Raw genomic sequence first — 19,491 nt, 5'->3', positions numbered from 1 at the left:
GATTAACAATCGAGATATTTTAACGCGTGAGCGGGGCGAACGCGTTAATGTTCGAGATTGTTAATCGCCATTTTAATTCACGAGTTCGTTACAAAACTTTTCCGTCGACCGTACTTTTCAGAAAAAAAGATATCTTAGTTTAAATTTTTATTTACTTAACGATAAACAACAATTTGAGACATACAATGACAGATAGTACTAACAGCGGCTACTTGATTTTAAATTTTTTAGTGGGAATACAAATAGGTATATGTTTGGTTGCCTACACCACAGGTCACTGCCAATCGCAGAGCGTTTAATTAATTTATGCAAGCAATGTATGTTGTGTTGCCTATAATGAAATCGTTCATTAATAGGGGTCACTAATCAATGATTTTGAGGGTGTTAAAATTGATCAGTAATGGACGGTCGACGGAAAAATAATAACACATTTTATTACTGAATTTAACACTTCATTCACAACAAACGAGACGTTTTTAACTACCAAGTTTTCCCTATGAATAACACAATGCACATTCTTCTTGTTACATCATTGTTGTTGTCTCTGTCTACAATGGACTTCTTCTTTTACAACGTGCTGACTTTTTGATGTAATTTTAACTTGATCCTAATTCATATACATATGTCACGAATATGGAGCACAATAAAACCAATATTTATCTAAAAATAATATATTTCTTTACATTACATATACATAATTAATAATAATATAATAAACACTTCAATCATTCACAATCATTGCACTTGATTTAAAGAAATTGGTACATTGTATATAAAACAATTTTTGGTTGCCTAATTTTGAGTTTAAATATATTTAAATAAAGTACGCATAAAATAAGATAAGACTTAAAGACAAAGAAATTAAAACAAAAATAATAGTTTTTACACATTACGTTAAGGCGGTTAAGGTATTCCTCAGTCAAATGTATTAGTAATTTTGTCAAAACCAAAAATTATATTTTTCCTACGACTAAGGCAAAGGACAATCACAGACAGTAAGTGTGAGGAAACTTAAAAAATTTGCTCTAGAACAATATTTTATATAATTTTTCAACAATTTCATTTCAAATCGTAAAAATCTACTCGTAAAATAAGCCGTAGTTGCTCATACATTTTTTTAGTAACCAAAATAGGGGGCGTTTACTCATTGATTATGCATTCGTATATAATATCGGAACATTTTTTTCCTCTCAAGTTCGAACTAAATTATCAATACATATTTAGAATCATTATTATAATTTTAAAATTGGGTGCTAACAAAATTACATTATAAATATAGCATCCAAAAAACGGTAGGCCAGACAGAAATTAGAAGTTGTTACTTATAATAGAATAGAATAGGAAGAAGGAAGGACCCCGAAGATCTTTCAGAGATAAAGTGGACGAAGCAATGAAAGCTTCCCTTTTGAAAAAAAAAACATTACAAGCGATGGAATGCTACATAAATAGATCAAACTTAAAAGTTTGTTTTCCTTGATAATGACTGTGCTTACACAGTGAATGAAACTCAATCTCATCTCACTTTTTAGCTGGTAACAATTATTTATTATTAATTCATTTATTTATTTATTATACTCCGTACAGTTCCAGTACAGATAAAATGAGTCATTTTAAAAGAGAAACTTCCATTTTTGTTACAAAAAGATTTCTACTACACATGCGCACAATAAAAAAGTATGCCCGAGTAGGTCTGTATTTGATGCATGTGTTCTGTGTGCTCGCAGCTGTCATTACATCACTTTAGTCGGTTAACAATGTCAACCATTCCATTACGACGTATGAAATAAGTCAGAACCTTCAAAAATAGGGACACAAATGTCCATAATTGGTTCCTTCAAATGTCCAGGAGTCAAGAGCTCATCTGACCATTTAGCTCGGCAACAATTTTGATCACACACCGTACAATTATTGAAAAAGTGAGTTATTAAGCAGTAAAACTTCTTTTTTTATATAAAGTTATTTCTATTACGCATGCGCGCAATAAACATTTACGCGAGGAAAGGCCGGTCGTCCATTGGAAGCGTAGTCGCGCGACTCGAAGGTAGCGCGTATACGCCCGTATAGAAGCGACTAATCCTAACAAATAAAATGTAACTAAACAACGTCCACTGCAAACGACTTTGAGCGACCGGGCTCGGCCGACCACAAACGACTGACGACCGGTCCCCCTAGAATGGGATTAGTCGCTGGTAGTAGTGTTTCAAAACCTCGTGAACCTTATTAATATGCATGCCCGAAAAAATAAATGGACCCTAAAAACATGCACTATCTTAATTACATAGGAAATTAGGCGACAGGGTAGGGTTTGCACGTGCTAATGATGTCGAGTATTTCCAATAAACATGACATATATGCTTCTCTAATCTTAAATATTCCAGTAAGGCATCGCATTTTTATTTTATCTCACATTGAAAGATGTAATAAAAATTTACGACTTCCCCTGCCGATAAAAATTGCTGTGTAAAAATGTAAAATATTTACATTGCACTAATTTGGCTTCTAAATAAACCTTTTAAGAACTGAAAAAAATCTAGAGGACAAATAAATAACAAATCAATGTATGATAGAAAAATAATAGGATTTTGGTTTTAAATTCAGCAAAATATGTTTATACGAGATGAAAACCTCTGCATAATCACTTTCATAAAATACCGCAGAATAATGTTTAAGAGGTCGCCCATACAAAAAGTGGTCCTAATTTATTAAACAGTTTTGTATAAATCCATTTTTTTAGGCTGTGATAAGGGCCTCAAACAACTAAAAACAAAGTTTTAAAATCAAATAAGCCCAAATTAAAGTATCAGAAACTGATAGAACAAGGTTTGGTGAATTCAAAAATAATTGTGTGTTTTTGAGCCTTAAAAATCATCATTTTTCATTTTTTTTTTCAGTTTTAAATAATTGTTTATGAGTTGAAAACGATCAACTTTAGACAAAAATTACAATAAACCTTTTTTATTCAGAATGATCCAAAAAACCGAAAAAAAATTTGTCCGGGCAGATGAAATTGATTTATACAATTTGTTTAAAACAATTATTGTTTAAATAAATTATAACCACTTCTGCTGGTATTATGTTTTAAGACGAAGTAAGTTAAATACAAAGTTATCAATTACTAATCACAAAAAAAAATATTAAAGCTTTTCCACTAACGCAAAAACTAGTTCGTCTCTGTCTCGCTACGATAACGCACTGAAGAGAACTGCATGTTTTTAGGAATGCCTGATATCGTTGTTTCGTTCGTAGATCGACGTCACTAAATGATTACGTCAGGTCCACGACATTATTAATTACCAATAATCGCATGTTGATGCTACAATGGTTTGCAATAAATATCTGTGCAGGTATTTTTGATATTGTATTAATTTTCGATAATTGTGTTATTTTCGATATGGAAATTGATAACGAAAAACTGATTAGTGCCGTTTGTGAAAAGTCTCCGTTGTGGGACAAAACGTGAAAGACACAAGATATCATTCACGTGATGTTCAAAGGAAATTGTGGTCGACAGTTGCAGAAGAAGTAGGTGCTAGTGATAAAAGTATTTAATATTATTATTTTATAATATATAATTACAAAGTAAACGAAAAATAAAAAAAATTGAGCGTGGCACTTGCAAGTGCCGACAGAAGTGAATACTTCATATAGTTTTAGGATTAATAAACTTTAGAAAGAACTTTTATTTGAAATTTTTACAATAATAAACGTCTTACATCTAAACCAAATAAATATAAAGTTATATAAATCTTTAAATTATTTTTATTAACAAATTATTTAATGTTTATTTTTTCAATTTGGTGAAAAATGTAATTAAATACTGATAAAGTATAGTAAATATTACGTGTAAATTTGAATCGCCAACAATATATGGAAGAGTCGATTCCCGTTAAAAGGGAGGCCATTGTACAAAGGTACAAACCTTTTTAAAGTTGTTAATAAATAACATAAATATTTGTGTAATAAATTATTCCTTTCAAACTATGCTTTCTATGTATATTTTACCATATTCACAAAAATACACTTTCTTTTGATGATGACACTCAGTTTGACAGTCGGGAACTAAGTAGTATACAGTCGTCTGCAGTGGATGATACCAGTCGCTCAGTCGCATGATCGCACATACACGGACGTATATGCTCTGAGCTTCGCTGGTGTCGCTCCTAGCGGTTACTAATTCAACTTTCACCGGTAATTTTTAAATTTATTATTTAATTGTTATCGCTTAATATTTACAACGCAAAAAAGTAATTAAACTGTAATCGATTTTTTTAAGATTTTGCTAATCATTTTGACGTTCTATTGATAAAATATGAATGTCTTACTTCAGATACTTTCACAATTATCGTGTAGATGGCGCTAAGATTAATAGATTAATTTATAATTACATATTACGGAACATTAAAAAAACTTAAATTCAGTATTTAAAACGTAAGTATATTTAAGGTAAAAGTAAAAATATATACCACAGCTTTGTCCCACTAATATTTTTTATAATTAATGTTTTTAATTTTAATTTTAAATTAATCACTTTGACATGTATGTCAAATTTCCGGCAAACGTTTACAGACTTGCCACTACTGGCGCTCGCGAATTTGTAAATATCCCCTCTACGTAGGAGCTCACAGCGTATACGCGCTACTTACGAGCTCACAGCGTATACGCGCTACTTACGAGTCGCGCGACTACGCTTCCAATGAACGACCGGCCTTAGTCTGTATTTGACGCATGCGTGCTGTCTGGTCGCATTTGTCAATTACTTCCGGCAGCTAAGAATGTCAACTATCGTGAAATAAATATTGTAAAACTTTTTCTTGGCACTAAAGCATTGCAAATAACTGATAGTCATAGTGAGATTAGTCAAATTTGTAGGGAAAGCATTACGATTGATGGAACGATACATAAATAGGTGATTTTGTATTGGTATATATCATGATACTATAAATACCAAGATAGGATCTTCCCGTAGCGCAAATACGTCCGAGTTCGCGCATCGCATGACGTAACTGGAGACCGGAATTTAAATTCTTGTTGTTACCTTATAGTCCAGGATGTATCGTCGCCCCCGTTAGGTAAGATATACATTTTTTTGCACAAACTCACTTAAAAAGAGTTCCTTATAACAAATACACAGTATACACACATCAATTGTTTCACTTCGTATAATTTTTTTAGATTCTTTGGGTCATTATGAGCCAAAAAGGTAACTTGTAATTTTTCTCTAAAATTGACTGTTGTTGAGTTATACTCGATTTAAAATTTGAAAAACGCGAAAATTGCCATTTTCAAGGCTCAACAACTCTGTTAAAAATTATGATTATGAAAGTCAAAAAGTGACTGAATCAAAGTTGAAAGCCTCCCCTATAGGATTCTGGATAAATTTTGTCATGATTTTATTACTGAGCTGTTATTTTTAATTGTTAACTATGAGCGTAAGGAGGCCGTCAATGTGAGTGCAAGTGAATTAGACGGCCGGAATGGTGCATCTCTTTCGCACTCACTATTGACGGCCGCCTATATGCAGTTAATACGTCTTCGTTAATAATTAAAAATAACAGCTTACTAATAAAATAATGACAAAAATTTCTTCAGGATTTTGTAGGGTGGACTTTAAACCTTGATTTGGTCACTTTCTTACTTTCATAGTAATAATTTTTAACTGAGTTATTAAGCCTTGGAGATGGCGATTTTCGCGTTTTTCAAATATTAAATCGCGTGTATAACTCGACAACAATAAATTTTAGAGAAAAATCACAGGAGACCTTTTTTGCTTATGACCCAAAATATTTAAAAAAAATTAAACGAATTGAAAAAATTAATTTTTTGAATTTGATTAAAAAAATTTTTAACAATTTTCTGACCGCGGCACCTCCCGGAACCCTGTGGATTTGTTATAAGGAACTCTTTTTTAGTAAGTTTGTGCAAAAAAATCGAATCGAAATAATTTACCTAACGGGGGCGACCGTACAGCCTGGACTATACAACCGCGAGCAATTCTAACTAATCGGACATCATTCCGACATTACGAACCATTACGAACTTGGGTCTCCAGTTACGTCACTACTCCCTTCTCTTCGAAATGCGCAATGCGTTATCTTGTTATTTATAGTATCATGGGTATATATGGTAAATTTGGTACTCAGTAACCCATATAGCACACAACGTCCGATGTACGTCCATATAACGTACATTTAAAGTCCAAACGTCCATGGACCAAAACTGGACGTACTATGTACGTACATTACGGGACGTCCATTGGACGTTTGATTTCAACGTACATTGGACATCCATTTGTGGTCCATGGATATTTTACACAAAACGCGACTATTATATTAAGTCCCAATACAAACTAAATGAGAATCTTCTTGACAACGTTGTCGCTCTTCGCGCTATCGGTCGTGAAAGGTGGTATTAGGCAGGTACTTTTAGGGGATTATCGCTGTTAATTGTTGTGGAATACTGAAGGAGGGTTTATTTATGATAATTCACAGAATGGCAAACCTGCTTGTAATATACAACAACGGTACTGACTCTAAAAATAGTTTGGAACAGAAACAGAACAGAGATTAAACCTCTTTTAATGTGCATGCTTCATGCTTCCTAAGGCGTCATTATCTGAATCTCGTCTTTATGAAAATACATCCTGTGATATATTTGTGTTTTCTGTTTATCGTGCAAGTGCAGTCGTGCATTAATGAAGTTCCTATAATAAAGTATATATTATAATGAAGTTATAGTAAAGAGAAATAAAAAAGGTCTTTTGTGTAATATTTTTAAGTATACGTTTAGTATTATAAGGAACTATTTCCTATAAAGGCTTTTTGCTATGTATTCACAAAATTATGGATACTAGATTGCTTTCTGAAAAGTGCCCTACAAATGTCAATAAGACGTACATTGAATGTACATAAGGTGTACACTGAAAGCTCCAATACAACGTACAATGTACGTTTGTAGCGGACGTTCTATGGACGTCCAATTTTGTGAACTCTGGACGTTCGTTGGACGTCCATCGGATGTCCATTGTACCTTAGCGGGACGTCCATTGGACGTTCCAATGTACACAGATGTACGTCCATTGGATGTCCATAAAACGTACTTGTGCTATCTGGGAACTCTCTTTACAGAATCTCCTGGACAGACAGAATAACCAACGAAGAAGTACTAAGAAGAATACAGGACAGCAGGGAGATACTGGATTCAATCAAAATAAGAAAACTGAAATACTTGGGTCATATAACACGTGGTGACAGATATACAAATTAATAATACAGGGAAAGATTCAAGGAAGGCGCAGGGTAGGTAGAAGAAAAATGTCGTGGCTGAGAAGTCTCAGAGAATGGTTTGGATGCAGCTCAATTGAACTCTTTCGGGCTGTAGTGTCAAAAGTTAGAATAGCAATGATGATTGCCAACCTTCGTCGTGGAGATGACACGTAAAGAAGAAGAACTCTCTTTACTGGATAGGCCAGCGCTCATGATGACAATTATAAGATCAAAACGGCGACAGTGTTGCCACATTGCAGTATTTAGTTACGTGACAGCCCACCAGAAGAATGGGATTCAAAAAAGAGTTGAATGTTGAATGTACGATACTTTTCGTCAACCACGGAAATAAAATATTGATAAGAGAACTATACTAAATTTACAATCAAGATGCAGTAGAAATAAACAAACCACGACACGTTAAATGCTACTAGGAGCACTCCCGAATAATAATTTACAATGAATTGTCATAAATAAATAAAGGCAGAGAAAAAGAAAATGTAATTATCTAATTGTATAATAATTTGTATGCATAAAGTGTGTCAATTTGTATTATGTTAAAATAGTTCATTTATAAAATATTTATTTTTTTCATTCACCATGTAAAATAGGTACCGATTGAAATTACCCAGTATTTTATTGTTAGTAATAAGTTTCTCTTCTAATAATGGTAAAATAATTCTATGATCTTTGGACAAATGTTTACAATCTTATCCGTGCGGGTAGATTTGATAGAAAGTACTTCTAAGAACAATTAGCAGGCGAAAGCGGGTATACGAAAGACGTTTTTGTTTTCGGAGTTATGAAAAATATTTGGAAAAAGTCCAGATTTTCGATTTCCGAGAAAGTGGTAAAAGTACGGACGACTGGAAAATTTGGAAGCGTTCATATATGACGTAGTAGGGATATTTGTTTGGACCAATATAACTGAAGGGATGTAATTGATGGAAGGGGAAGTTGAGCAAGACAGTTTTTTGGAAAAGAAAGAGGAGGCAGTGTATTCCCGATAGCAGAAAGGAGCAGTTTGTGTTGTGAAAAAAGTAAAAAGTGTCGGTCTTCGTTAATCAAAGCCTTATAGGCACCCGTAAACAAAAAGTACTAAGTAAATGTTTTTAAAGTCAAAATTAAATTCAGTTAAAGAGTTACCAATTGTAACAGGGTATTCAGATCTCTATATTTCTCTCTATCAATATTCTCCGTTGCGACGATTTCGGTTCTTTGGCTTCATCGACGTCTACATAAAGACTCTAGTGACTAGTGTAATTTGACATAAACTTTTACATAAACTATTTCGTAAAGTTTTTAAATTGACTTTTGTTTACCAGTTATAATTCATTTTTGTATCTATACTGGGTAACTTTCTATTTCAAAATAATTTGCGGTATTTTTCGTATTGTTTTACAATTATTTACATAATCGTTTCAGATGATTTATTTTACAATTTATTCTATTATTAAAATGTGTGTTTAATTCTTTGGGAGAAACAATTTGTTTTAATATACGGTTATATTTTACTTTTGACTTTTATTTTGCCATGAGTTTCATCTGAGTATTGGTTGTGCATTTCTGTGATTGGATGACGTAAAGCCCTGAGATAATTTATTAATTTAAGCTAGCTAGCCCAATAAAAGTTGTGTTACATTAATAATTGAAAATAAATATAAGTATACTTTTTAAATATTACATAAAGAAAATAAATAGAATCAAAACACTATATACATTGTAAACCCAAATCATGATTTCCAAAGTTAATACATTGTAAATTATGATTCGGGAGTACTCCTAGTAGCATTTAACGTGTCTTGTTTTGTTTATTTCTACTGCATCTTGAATGTACATTTAGTATAGACTTGTTTCTTTTTTACTTCAGAATACTTTAAAAACGCGCCAAGTGTTTTACTGAAATAAAAATTATTCAAGCTTCTAGTGTACTTCTAAAACACATTGGTGTGGGATTGACTAATCAAAAACTAATCGCCCCCGAAAAAGAGCCTATAAAGCTCCAAAACTTCACCCACATTCTATATCATTTAGTGAAAGCTGCCTTTCTCCCTCCTGTAAATATATATTCATCGCTTTATATAACAAATAAGTCCCCAGCATGCACTTCTCCTTCCGTTTCCACATCGAAGCTGTGCCGTAGAAGTCCCCGATCTTCATATTCGAAACGTTCTCCACTCTTAGAGCCTCTATCATGGCGGCTTCTCTGGTATAGGCCTCAACGGGGATTATATTGTGGAAAATATGTAGACAGATCACCCCCGATCTGTTGTTCCATATATCTAAGATGGTCTTGAGTTTCTCATTGGGAGTGACGGGGTTGTTCTGTCTATAGTGTGTTACTGCGTCGTAGAGGTGGGAAAATGGACGATTTTTCTTACCTAAAACAAAAAATGGATTGTTATTTTAGAATTATCCAAAGCCAATAAGAAAAAAAATATTTTACAATCTGAATAGTACTTTTCCAATCAACACACTATAGTGCAATACGCTAGAAAGAACGCAAAAAATGACAAGGCGATCGGACCAGATGGAATTTACGTAGAAACATTAAAGCTTTTATGTGCCGAGGGCATTAAGATTCTCGCGAAATTATTCAACTTAATCTACGAAAGCGGAATAATTCCTAAAGATTGGCTTAAATCCTCATTTGTTGTACTACCAAAAAAAAAACACAGAGCCACAAAGTGCAGCGACTATCGCACCGTCAGCCTAATGAGTCATGTATTGAAAACTTTTCTCACAATAATTCATCAAAGAACATATAGCAAAATTGAGGACAGAATCTCAAGTATTGTACCCTCGGAGATCGCTGGGAAAATTTACACTCAAAATAACAAAATCCAGTTTGACAACACTGTGTGAATGTTGATAGTAACATATCCCTTTTGAGATAAACAGAACTGTAATTTAGTCCAGACTAATTAATATATTTTTTTGCCAACAAAAATGAGATTTTTCAACCAAATAATGTTACAAATATGATGTGCACAATAATTTTTAATGTTGTTCTGAAGCTATTTTCTTGTGGCATTTTTGCAATTAACTATTTTTCATGGGAAATAAGCCACAATTTTACTAAAAAAATGATTTTATTAACGTTTCGACGCCCAAATCGGGTGTCGTTGTCAAAATATAAAAAATATTAATGAATTAAACAAAAATGTTGTTGCTTAGTAACAAAAATTCTTCTAATAATTTATTTAATCTGACTCATTTATATCGGCGGCAATTCAGACATATATTATACATTTTAAACTAGAAGACTTCAAAATGATATTGCCAATATTTATGAGTTGCGTTCCTGGGACGACTTTGCTGAAATATAGTTTATTCGATTACATGAAATCAGTTCCAACTCAAGAATATCTGTCACAAAAAAATCATGACATGTGATCTGTCTTTAAAAAGACAACCACATGCAAGGGTGACAGTAAAATTCCGGCGCTAGAGATTCCATAGTAAATCACGAGGGAGAACCAGGAAAAAACCTCGTGATACTATCCCGACTAAAAAAAAAACAATACTGAAAAAAATAATTTTTAATTTGGTTCTGCTAATGAGCTTGCTATTGTTGCCATTAAAGTACACTGACCGGCACAAAAAACGGCCACCCCAAAAATGGGTCATTTTTGATGTCTTGAATTTCCTAAACCTGATATCCGATTTAAGTGAATTCTTTAATATGTTATAGCCTTATTCTTTAACAAAATCGCTGTAATAATATTCTTGCTGGACAGGTAAACTATCACTGTATAGCGGGTGTACCAATCAAACTGTGTTTTATTCTCAAAGTTCACCACACCCTATGGAATATTCTAGCATTTATAAAATACTGAAATTAAAACTCAACTATAGCCTCAGGTTTTCTTAACATTCTGTTTTTTGATTCATTCGCTTATGTTGGATAATAAAAAAGTTAGGTACTTTAACAACTAGCCATGTGCTTCATTAATACAGGGCGTTCCTAATAAGTGCGACAAACTTTAAGGGGTAAATCTGTATGAAAAAATAATGGCCGTTTGCTTTATAAACACATGTCCGCAAATGCTTCGTTTCCGAGATACTGGATGTTGGACTTTAATAACAATTAGCCATGTTTTTCATGAATACAGGGTGTTTTTAAACAAGTGTGGCAAACTTCAAGGGGTAATTCTACATGAAAAAATAATGACAGTTTGCTTTATAAACCTATGTCCGCAAATGCTTCGTTTCTGATAGAGGGTGTTGAAATTTTTCTTACAAACTGACGATTTATTTATTTCTCTAAAACCGGTTGAGATATGAAAATGAAATTTGGTAGGTTTTAAGAGACAGTTATTGCACATTTTTTGACATGCAATTAAGAATTTTATATTCTCCATTGGCGCGCATACGGATAATATGACGGGTAATATTACCTCGAGCCGAGGAACGAGGCGAGTGCCGCAAATCAAGCGAGGGAGAAATATGTCATTTTGTCAAGTGTTGTACACTGTACTTTTTCTATGGATGCGTTGTTGTAAAGAGTTCAAACTTCAAAATTAAATAATTTAGGTGCTTTTAGGTATATTATATGCCTAAATTGAAATAAAATACACATGAAGACCTTGAGACCAGAAGGGGGCATGCCATCAAACAATATTTTGAAACATAATATTAAACTTATTTTCAAATCGTGAAATCCAATTTTTTCATTTTTCTCAGAAGTAAGGCCCATAATCGTCTGGAAATATGTTAGTCGTATTAAATATACAATAAAAGTAACACAAATGTTTATTTAAGGGTTTTTGAGTTTTTGAACATTTTTTCAAAAAATATGAGGCTTATCCCCTTTTGTATAAAAAATTATATTCTAAAAATAAACATAAAATTCAGCAATAATATAATTCAGTTGTCAATATTTTCAATAGCTGAAAAGGGTCCAAATGTTCAGTGTCTTCCAGTGGTTCATTATTCTCAGTATCTGGTAGAATCTGTTGGCAAGCAACAATTTCTGTCTACACTGTTTTGTGCAACCGCAAGGTGCACCTAATTTTTTTGGTTCTATTTTCTTCCCTTTTGTATTTATATATTCGAAAGCTATATTTCTTTTAGCCTTGCGATTAATTTTTTATGTCGTTGGCTATCCTTGTGTCTCCATCCAGAAGGCGCCTTCTTTTCTGGAGTTGGCAAGACACCTGGAGAAATCTATGGGGTATAAACCTATTCATTTTCCTACAATAAAGTAGGTACTTTACTAAAAAGGGATAAGCCACAAAAAACCTATAGAACAATCCTAATCCTAATATTTTTAGGTTCGAAAAATATAACATAAGGGGACAAGCCACACATTTAATAAACATACCGTTCCTAAGTTTATGTTTTAGGAATCGCTGCTACTTCCGCATACTGTATAGTCTTTGTCACCTTCGTTTTCATTTAAAAACGGATCTTGGTCACGGTGTTCAGAATCAAATTCAGAAACGTCTATTTTCCATTTACATGTACGGGAATGTTCCGTCGCCATGTTGATTACTACTGTGGCTTGTCTTCTTCTGTTGCAACATAAAGTTATGGTGACATAACGGGACTTACTACAGCGGCGCCATTTATGAGAAATCAGCTGAAATTTTCTGTTTGGGACATTAATATGGCCCTAAAGTGTGCGATTTCTACTTTAACTCATTTTTGACGAAATTGTGGCTTCTGGTCATAAGGTCTTCATATATACACATATTATGTAGGTATTTAATATTCTTAATATTTATATACTTTATTTATTTAAAATTATAAACAGTTATATTTGAACAGTTCTGAAAGGTAATTCCTGGTAAGTTTTGCTCCTGGTAAGTTTTGAAAGCTATAGGAAATTGACAATGTATGAACACCAAATATACAAAAATAAAATACCTCCAATTTACACTAAACCTCCTGAAACTCTCTTTTCCAAGATAATACAAACAAATTACATGGATTCAAACCTTCCAGGCAGTATTATCAACAAAATAATTAAAGACAAGTGGACTATGTTTCAATATATTTTTACTGACGGCTCCAAAATTCAAAATAGAACCGGAAGTGCAATATATCACTGGAATTCTGAATACAAAGAATCATGCCGATTGCCCAATGAAGCTTCAATATATACTGCCGAATTATCAGCTTTATTACTTGCGCTAAAATATATAGCCTCTGTTGGTATGGACAATTATACCATTTTCACCGATTGTAGAAGTATTGTGGACAAACTCACTTCTATCCAATCGACAAAAAGTCTAAACCACATTGAGATAGAAATTAAGAGTCTATATTATGATATTACTTCCTCGGGCAGTTCAATTATTATTTGTTGGGTTAAAGGACATTCTGGAATATTTGGAAATGAAGAAGTCGACAAATTAGCTAAATCTGCAGCTTTAACCAAACGAAACATAAACAACATACTTCTACCAGTAACCGATATAGATAATATCAGTAAAAACCATTGCAAACAAAATTGGCAACGTGTATATAACCAAAGTACAACGGGAATAAATTTTAAAAATTGCCAACCACTAATTCCCAATGAGAGATGGTTTAAACAAGAATCAAATAGGCTATTTATAAAAACAATAAACAGAATGAGGTCAAATCACGCACTAACCCCAGCATACAAACACAGCATAGGTATCAGTGATAACCCATATTGCGCCTGTGGTGGAATGGGAGATCTACAGCACCTAATATTGGAGTGTGGACAGTACAGACAAAATATTAAAGTGATGTATGAAAAGTTAATTGATCTAAATTGTCCTTTACCTGTCAATTTAAACGAAATTCTTTTTCCAAAAAATAAGCAGACGTTAAAATGTCTTTACGAATATGTAACGTCCTGTAAATTTAAATTTTAAATAGGCTTAGATAATAAAATTAAAAATTGTAAAAATATCACACAAAATTGAAAAATGTATTCATTAATATATTATAACACCCTGTAAATTTAGATAATAAGTAGGCTTAGATATTAACTTAAAATTGTTATTGTAATACCATACAAAAAAAAAACAAATAGTCTGGCTAATTGGCTATGTCAAAGCCATTAATAAATAAAAAAAAAAAAGTTTTGCTCCAACACATTTTGTTTGACAAAAATAATTGTGTTTGTATTGTGCATGTTACCATGGAAACCGCGATCATATGTACGGCAATGGCCGACTTTTCTCACTGAGCGAGAAATATTTCGTTTTGAATGTATGCAAGTAGTGAGAGAAATTGCATATTGTATAGCATCCATAGAAAAAAGATATATTTTTTTGTACCCTCTAATAGTTAGATATTAATATGTAAAAAGTTTTATGTTCATTTTTAATAAAGGTTTTAAGAAAAAAAATTCTTGAAAAAATGCTTATTTTTGGTCTTCTAAAGTGTACTAGTACCTTAATTGTACCTTTTACTTCGGTATTATACTTATAACGAAACAAAAAAAAAGTGACTTACCTTTCCCAACATAGAATATCGAAGAAAGGAACGTTTCCCACACTTCTTTGAAGTTCATGGTATCCGCCCTACATGGTAGGTTATCCGTTTTTCTCGGATCTAGCAACAAATATGCAAACGACGACTTACTGTTCCCCTCTCGCCATTTTCTCGTTGTGGATGGAGAGCTGAATTCCTTTACAAGCGCATCCTCCAATAACTTGTAAGCCGCTAGATTGGTAGTCCAACTGGGATTTTTAAGAGTAGCCTCTAGTTCTGGAGAATACACTGAAATTTTGTTGAAAACATTTACTATATGTTTGGTCGAGACACAAAAAGAGACATACATTGTGAAAAAACGGAATAAATATATCAAATATGACAAAACAAAATTGACAAGTTAATTTGATAAATAAATAAATAAACATATTTTTTGCTCTTCTTATTCGTCAACGATTTTCCATCCACTCATAGAATTATTAGGTGAGGAAATAAAGCATTATACCTCTAACTTTTTTAAAGTAAGACGGATCGTTATGAGACCTTTTGCATTCGATTCGGGAGAGCTTCAGGAAAAAAGCTGACCTATTGCCATGAGGGACAAAGGCAAATTGCATTGTTTTAAGCGGAAATGTTGGAGGTGGGTTGTAGGATCTCTCTGTCTCTGTATCTGTAGAGTAGGGAGTGTGAGTCAAGTCCCACAGCACTTAGGCCACAATTGACCCATTGTACATCCTCCCAGGGGGTTGTCGTCCTTAGTTCATCATCCATCCTGCCATTTCCAGGAAGGTGGACAAATCACCTGGTGACATCTCCCCTATATCGGCAGGTGTAGGCCAAGGCTCGCCGAACGCATACTCTCGTATTGACGATAACTCCGAACATTCACATAGGACATGCTCGACAGTTTCGTCATCTCGTTCACACCTCCTGCATAGAGGTGTGTCTACTAGCCCCAGTGCGTGGAGGTGTTTTCTTAGTTGACAATGGCCAGTTAAAAAACCAACTGTTAAGCGCAGGTTTTTCCTGGTCATTCTCAAGTACTTTTCGGATGCTGACTTCCCAAGGTTCCTTAGTGTTACCTTGGCAAGTCTACATCCTGGCCCTTCTTCCCATCTTCTCACGGTTTGCGTGTGGGAGTGACATTTGACAATTTCCGCAATTATGGCAGTTGACCACAGCTACAGCTATGATGGTACTGAACGTTCTGAAAGGATATGGTACATGAAGAAGAAGAATCCAATTGTAATAATGAATGGTAAGAATAATTAATTCTAATTTTATTTAAAACCCTTTAAAAACTGTCCAATGGGAATATGGATAGATATGTTAATTTAGTTACTCACCTCTTTTCGATTCTATTTTTCTCCTATGTTCATGCATATGGGGCGCTCGTTTCCTCAGCTGGTGCAATTTTTTTAAATGCACCCTCATGGTGGTGGCAGTAATAGGTCCGGGATTAAAACCTAGGATGGTAAGCTCTCTCCGCAGAGTATCAGCATCATAGTTGATAGTTTCGGGCAAGGATGACATCTTGGATGATAAGGTTTTAACGCTTCCATTGGCCTCACTGAAAATTGCAGTATGGGTAAATAGACAGATATGTTGCTATATGCAAGTTATGCTAGAGAATACTACACCCACCCAAACTTATGTGGAATCATCTGATATTTCTTATTATTTCGTGCGAATTAAAAAAAAAACTTTCGCACGAAGTCAAACAATATCTATTTTAAAGCAATTTAATACAAATGGATAACAATTAAATTAAACAATAAAGTATTTAACAAACAAATTGAAACTAGTTGTTTTAAAGTCAATAGCAAAAAAAATTTCAATGTAAAACAAATGTTTAAAATGTTTTTATTTATTTTTTTTTTGTGTTTTTTGGTAGTCAGTGTTATCACCCCTAGTCCTTATACAAGCTTCAGTTTACGTGGGCACGCTCCTAATCAAATTATCAACATTTTGTTGTGGTAGGTTACTCCATCCTTCAAGAGCAGCTTATACTAGCCGTGCGGGGTTTTGTGGATTATCCCGGCGAGCTCTAATTTTTCTTTTAAGCATATCCCATAAATACTCAATAGGGTTAAGCTCGGATGAGCAAGCAGGCCACTCCAAACAAGTCATACCTTCTGCTTAAATGATGTTTCTAGTCACTCTAATGCTATGTGGAGGTTCATTATCATGCAAGAAAATTAAATTTTCTACTGTTACACCCCTGCAGAGCCTAACTACAGGTTATCAACATATCCGTGAGCAGTAAAAGTTGATTGGATGAAAATTAAAGGAATTTTTTACGGACCACCATTTCTGTCTAGAACATTTCACTTCCCCTTGTATATTTGTGAAAAGATCTGACAGTTTTCGTTCTTGCTTATCTTCCTCGACCTCAAAGTACACGATTTCGTGGGTCATCACGATTTCGTTTTGGTGGTGAAGACACCAACTTAGGCGACCAATCTTGTGCTGCCTGGATAACTCGAGAACCCATAACTGTCTCCTGCTGTATACTTCTTGGCACGAACTCTTCTTCTTATCGTTTCAACTGAAACAGTTACACCTGTAGCTTCCAAAAGCTGCCTTTGGACCTGCAGGTGACAAATGGTTGGGTGTCTTCCAGCTGATTGGACTATTAAACGATCGTGGCGAGCCATTATTACTTTTTGTCGACTTTGCCTTCCTTTATTTTTGAGTTTTCCTGGTTCCTGTTAGCCAGTACAAGTTTTGGACAGAACACCCTGTGTTACGCCCAGCTCTACAGCTATGTCTCTCTGAGAACATTACTTGCTCCTCAAGACCAATAATCTTTCCTCGTTGTGAGTTCTATAACCCCACATAAGGCATATTTTCGTTTTTGGACGCAAAAGTTAGTTTAATTATTTTCGTTAAATTTGCAACTCAAGCAAATAACCTATACTGTACCGAGCTGTACTATCTGATTGTCTTATAGATTTGTTTACTTTCAATAAAAACCTTTATTCTTCGCAACATTAACAAGTTTTTTCAAAAGAAATAAATATTACTTTGAAATACATGGTGATTCCATATAAGTTTGGGTGTGTGTATACTAAATTTACATTTAAGATGCACTAGAAATAAACAAACCAAGACACGTTCAATGCTACTAGGAACACTCCCGAATCATAATTTACAATGATTTGGGATTTACAATGTATACAGAGTGGCCCAAAGAAAACAGTCCACCTCGATATTTGGCAGTATTTATTAGATTTTAAGGAAATGACGAAACAGATCGATTTTTGATCTAAGGACACATTTTTGCGGTGCATACATTTGTCATTTGTCAACCCCCTCCCTTCCATTTCCTCTACCCCTTATTTTAAATAGGGAATAGGGGTCGTGTGCTAGCTCATTTAAAAGGCTATTCAATTCTCTATTTAGTAATATAAGGGTGATTCCATTTCAAATCACTCAATTTTGGAGCAAAAAAAAATTTGGATCTCCGATTTGTCTGAAAATTGGTATATAGCTTCTGCGGGACGTAAAAATAAGATATTTAAGGTCAAAAAATCTTCTTCTTCTTTTTTTCTCAAAATGTTATATTATGCGATTTTACAGTGATTTGGTGTTTATTTAAACAAATTTGCAATTTCTATGGTGAAGTATCAATGGTCAACATAATATTTTAATAGAAGGGACTTAAAAAAATATCATTATATGGCATTATAACAAGTTACTTTGATTCAAAACAAGTTTTTGATCAAATTTTATAGTGTAGAAAACGTTAAAATACCGTTTTTTACATTTTTCTCCATTCCCAAAATACATCATAATCGATTTGGCTGAAAATTTGCCCACATATAGCCAAAACATAGGACTTTGAATTATATAAGTCGTGAGAAGGATTTGAATTATATTACAATACCAAAAAAGTTACATATTGTAACGAAAGAGAACTCTTGGCCGACCCCCGTATAAAGGTACACAACAAGAGAATGACGTAATCGAATCTTCGCAGCGTCGGCGATAGTTCTGGGGTCCTATTTTCGAAATCATTCGAGCATATTTCGCATACGAAATTAGAAGAATTTCGGTTGAAATCCGGTGTCTTGTATTTTCGAATACTTCGTGTACGAATTTTTTCGTATACGGCGACTCGAATGGGTATGAACCATTCGAATCGTGATGCTCGTATACGAATTATTGTTTCATTTCAAGGTCATTTCAGCTGTCATGATAGGTTTAGCTGATAGTGTTAATTGTGTTGTTGTCTGCAATATTTTTACATTGAAATTTATTTTCAAGGGCTGGTTTAAATAATTCTTTAATAGAAAGAAAGGACATGTACGATTATGCCTTGAAAATATAACCTAACCTAACTTTATGTACGCATTTTAGCATTGGATCTAAGCTCCAAACTTGACATATGGCACCGTTGCCATATCCTCAATTTTTTCATACTATCACATTACATAAAGGTGCATTTAAAAAATCGCTTTGAAGTAAAGTTTTGAAAAGTAAATAGTAAAGTATCAGTGTAAATACTGGATATAAAAATAATATTAAACAAAATGGCACACTTTCTGCGGATTTTGCAAATTGATATTACTAATATACCTATGCAATCTTAATATTCGATTACACTTAAAATAACTTCTAAACAACTTTTCTCCCAAAAATGGCCCTTTTTAAAATTTGTTCAGACTATAAGTCGTTATATTTATACATTAAACGTTCTTATACAATCTTATTCTTATACATTATACCCCAGTTAAAGTCGACTTTACATTACATGATTTATCATGTGATTTGTCATATGATTTGGTCATGGAGTGAAATTTACATGTTT

General features: G+C 33.5%; 1 protein-coding gene across 1 annotated transcript in view; it reads right to left on the bottom strand.

Annotated features, from left to right (window-relative positions):
* Nucleotides 1-655: 655 nt before the first annotated feature.
* Nucleotides 656-19,491, bottom strand: part of LOC114324549 (uncharacterized) — a 68,181-nt gene continuing 49,345 nt past the window's right edge. The window contains exons 5-7 of the mRNA XM_028272408.2: nt 16,025-16,248; nt 14,700-14,966; nt 656-9,643 (exon numbers count right to left, since the gene is read on the bottom strand). Coding sequence (XP_028128209.1) covers nt 9,273-9,643; nt 14,700-14,966; nt 16,025-16,248 — 862 coding nt within the window. The 3' untranslated portion in view covers nt 656-9,272. The remainder of the gene's footprint in view (nt 9,644-14,699; nt 14,967-16,024; nt 16,249-19,491) is intronic.

The sequence above is a fragment of the Diabrotica virgifera genome, chromosome 8 (assembly GCF_917563875.1).
Source record: "Diabrotica virgifera virgifera chromosome 8, PGI_DIABVI_V3a".
NCBI lineage: Eukaryota > Metazoa > Arthropoda > Insecta > Coleoptera > Chrysomelidae > Diabrotica > Diabrotica virgifera.
Note: the sequence above shows the minus strand (reverse complement) of the source record. Positions and strands in the feature narration are given on the sequence as shown.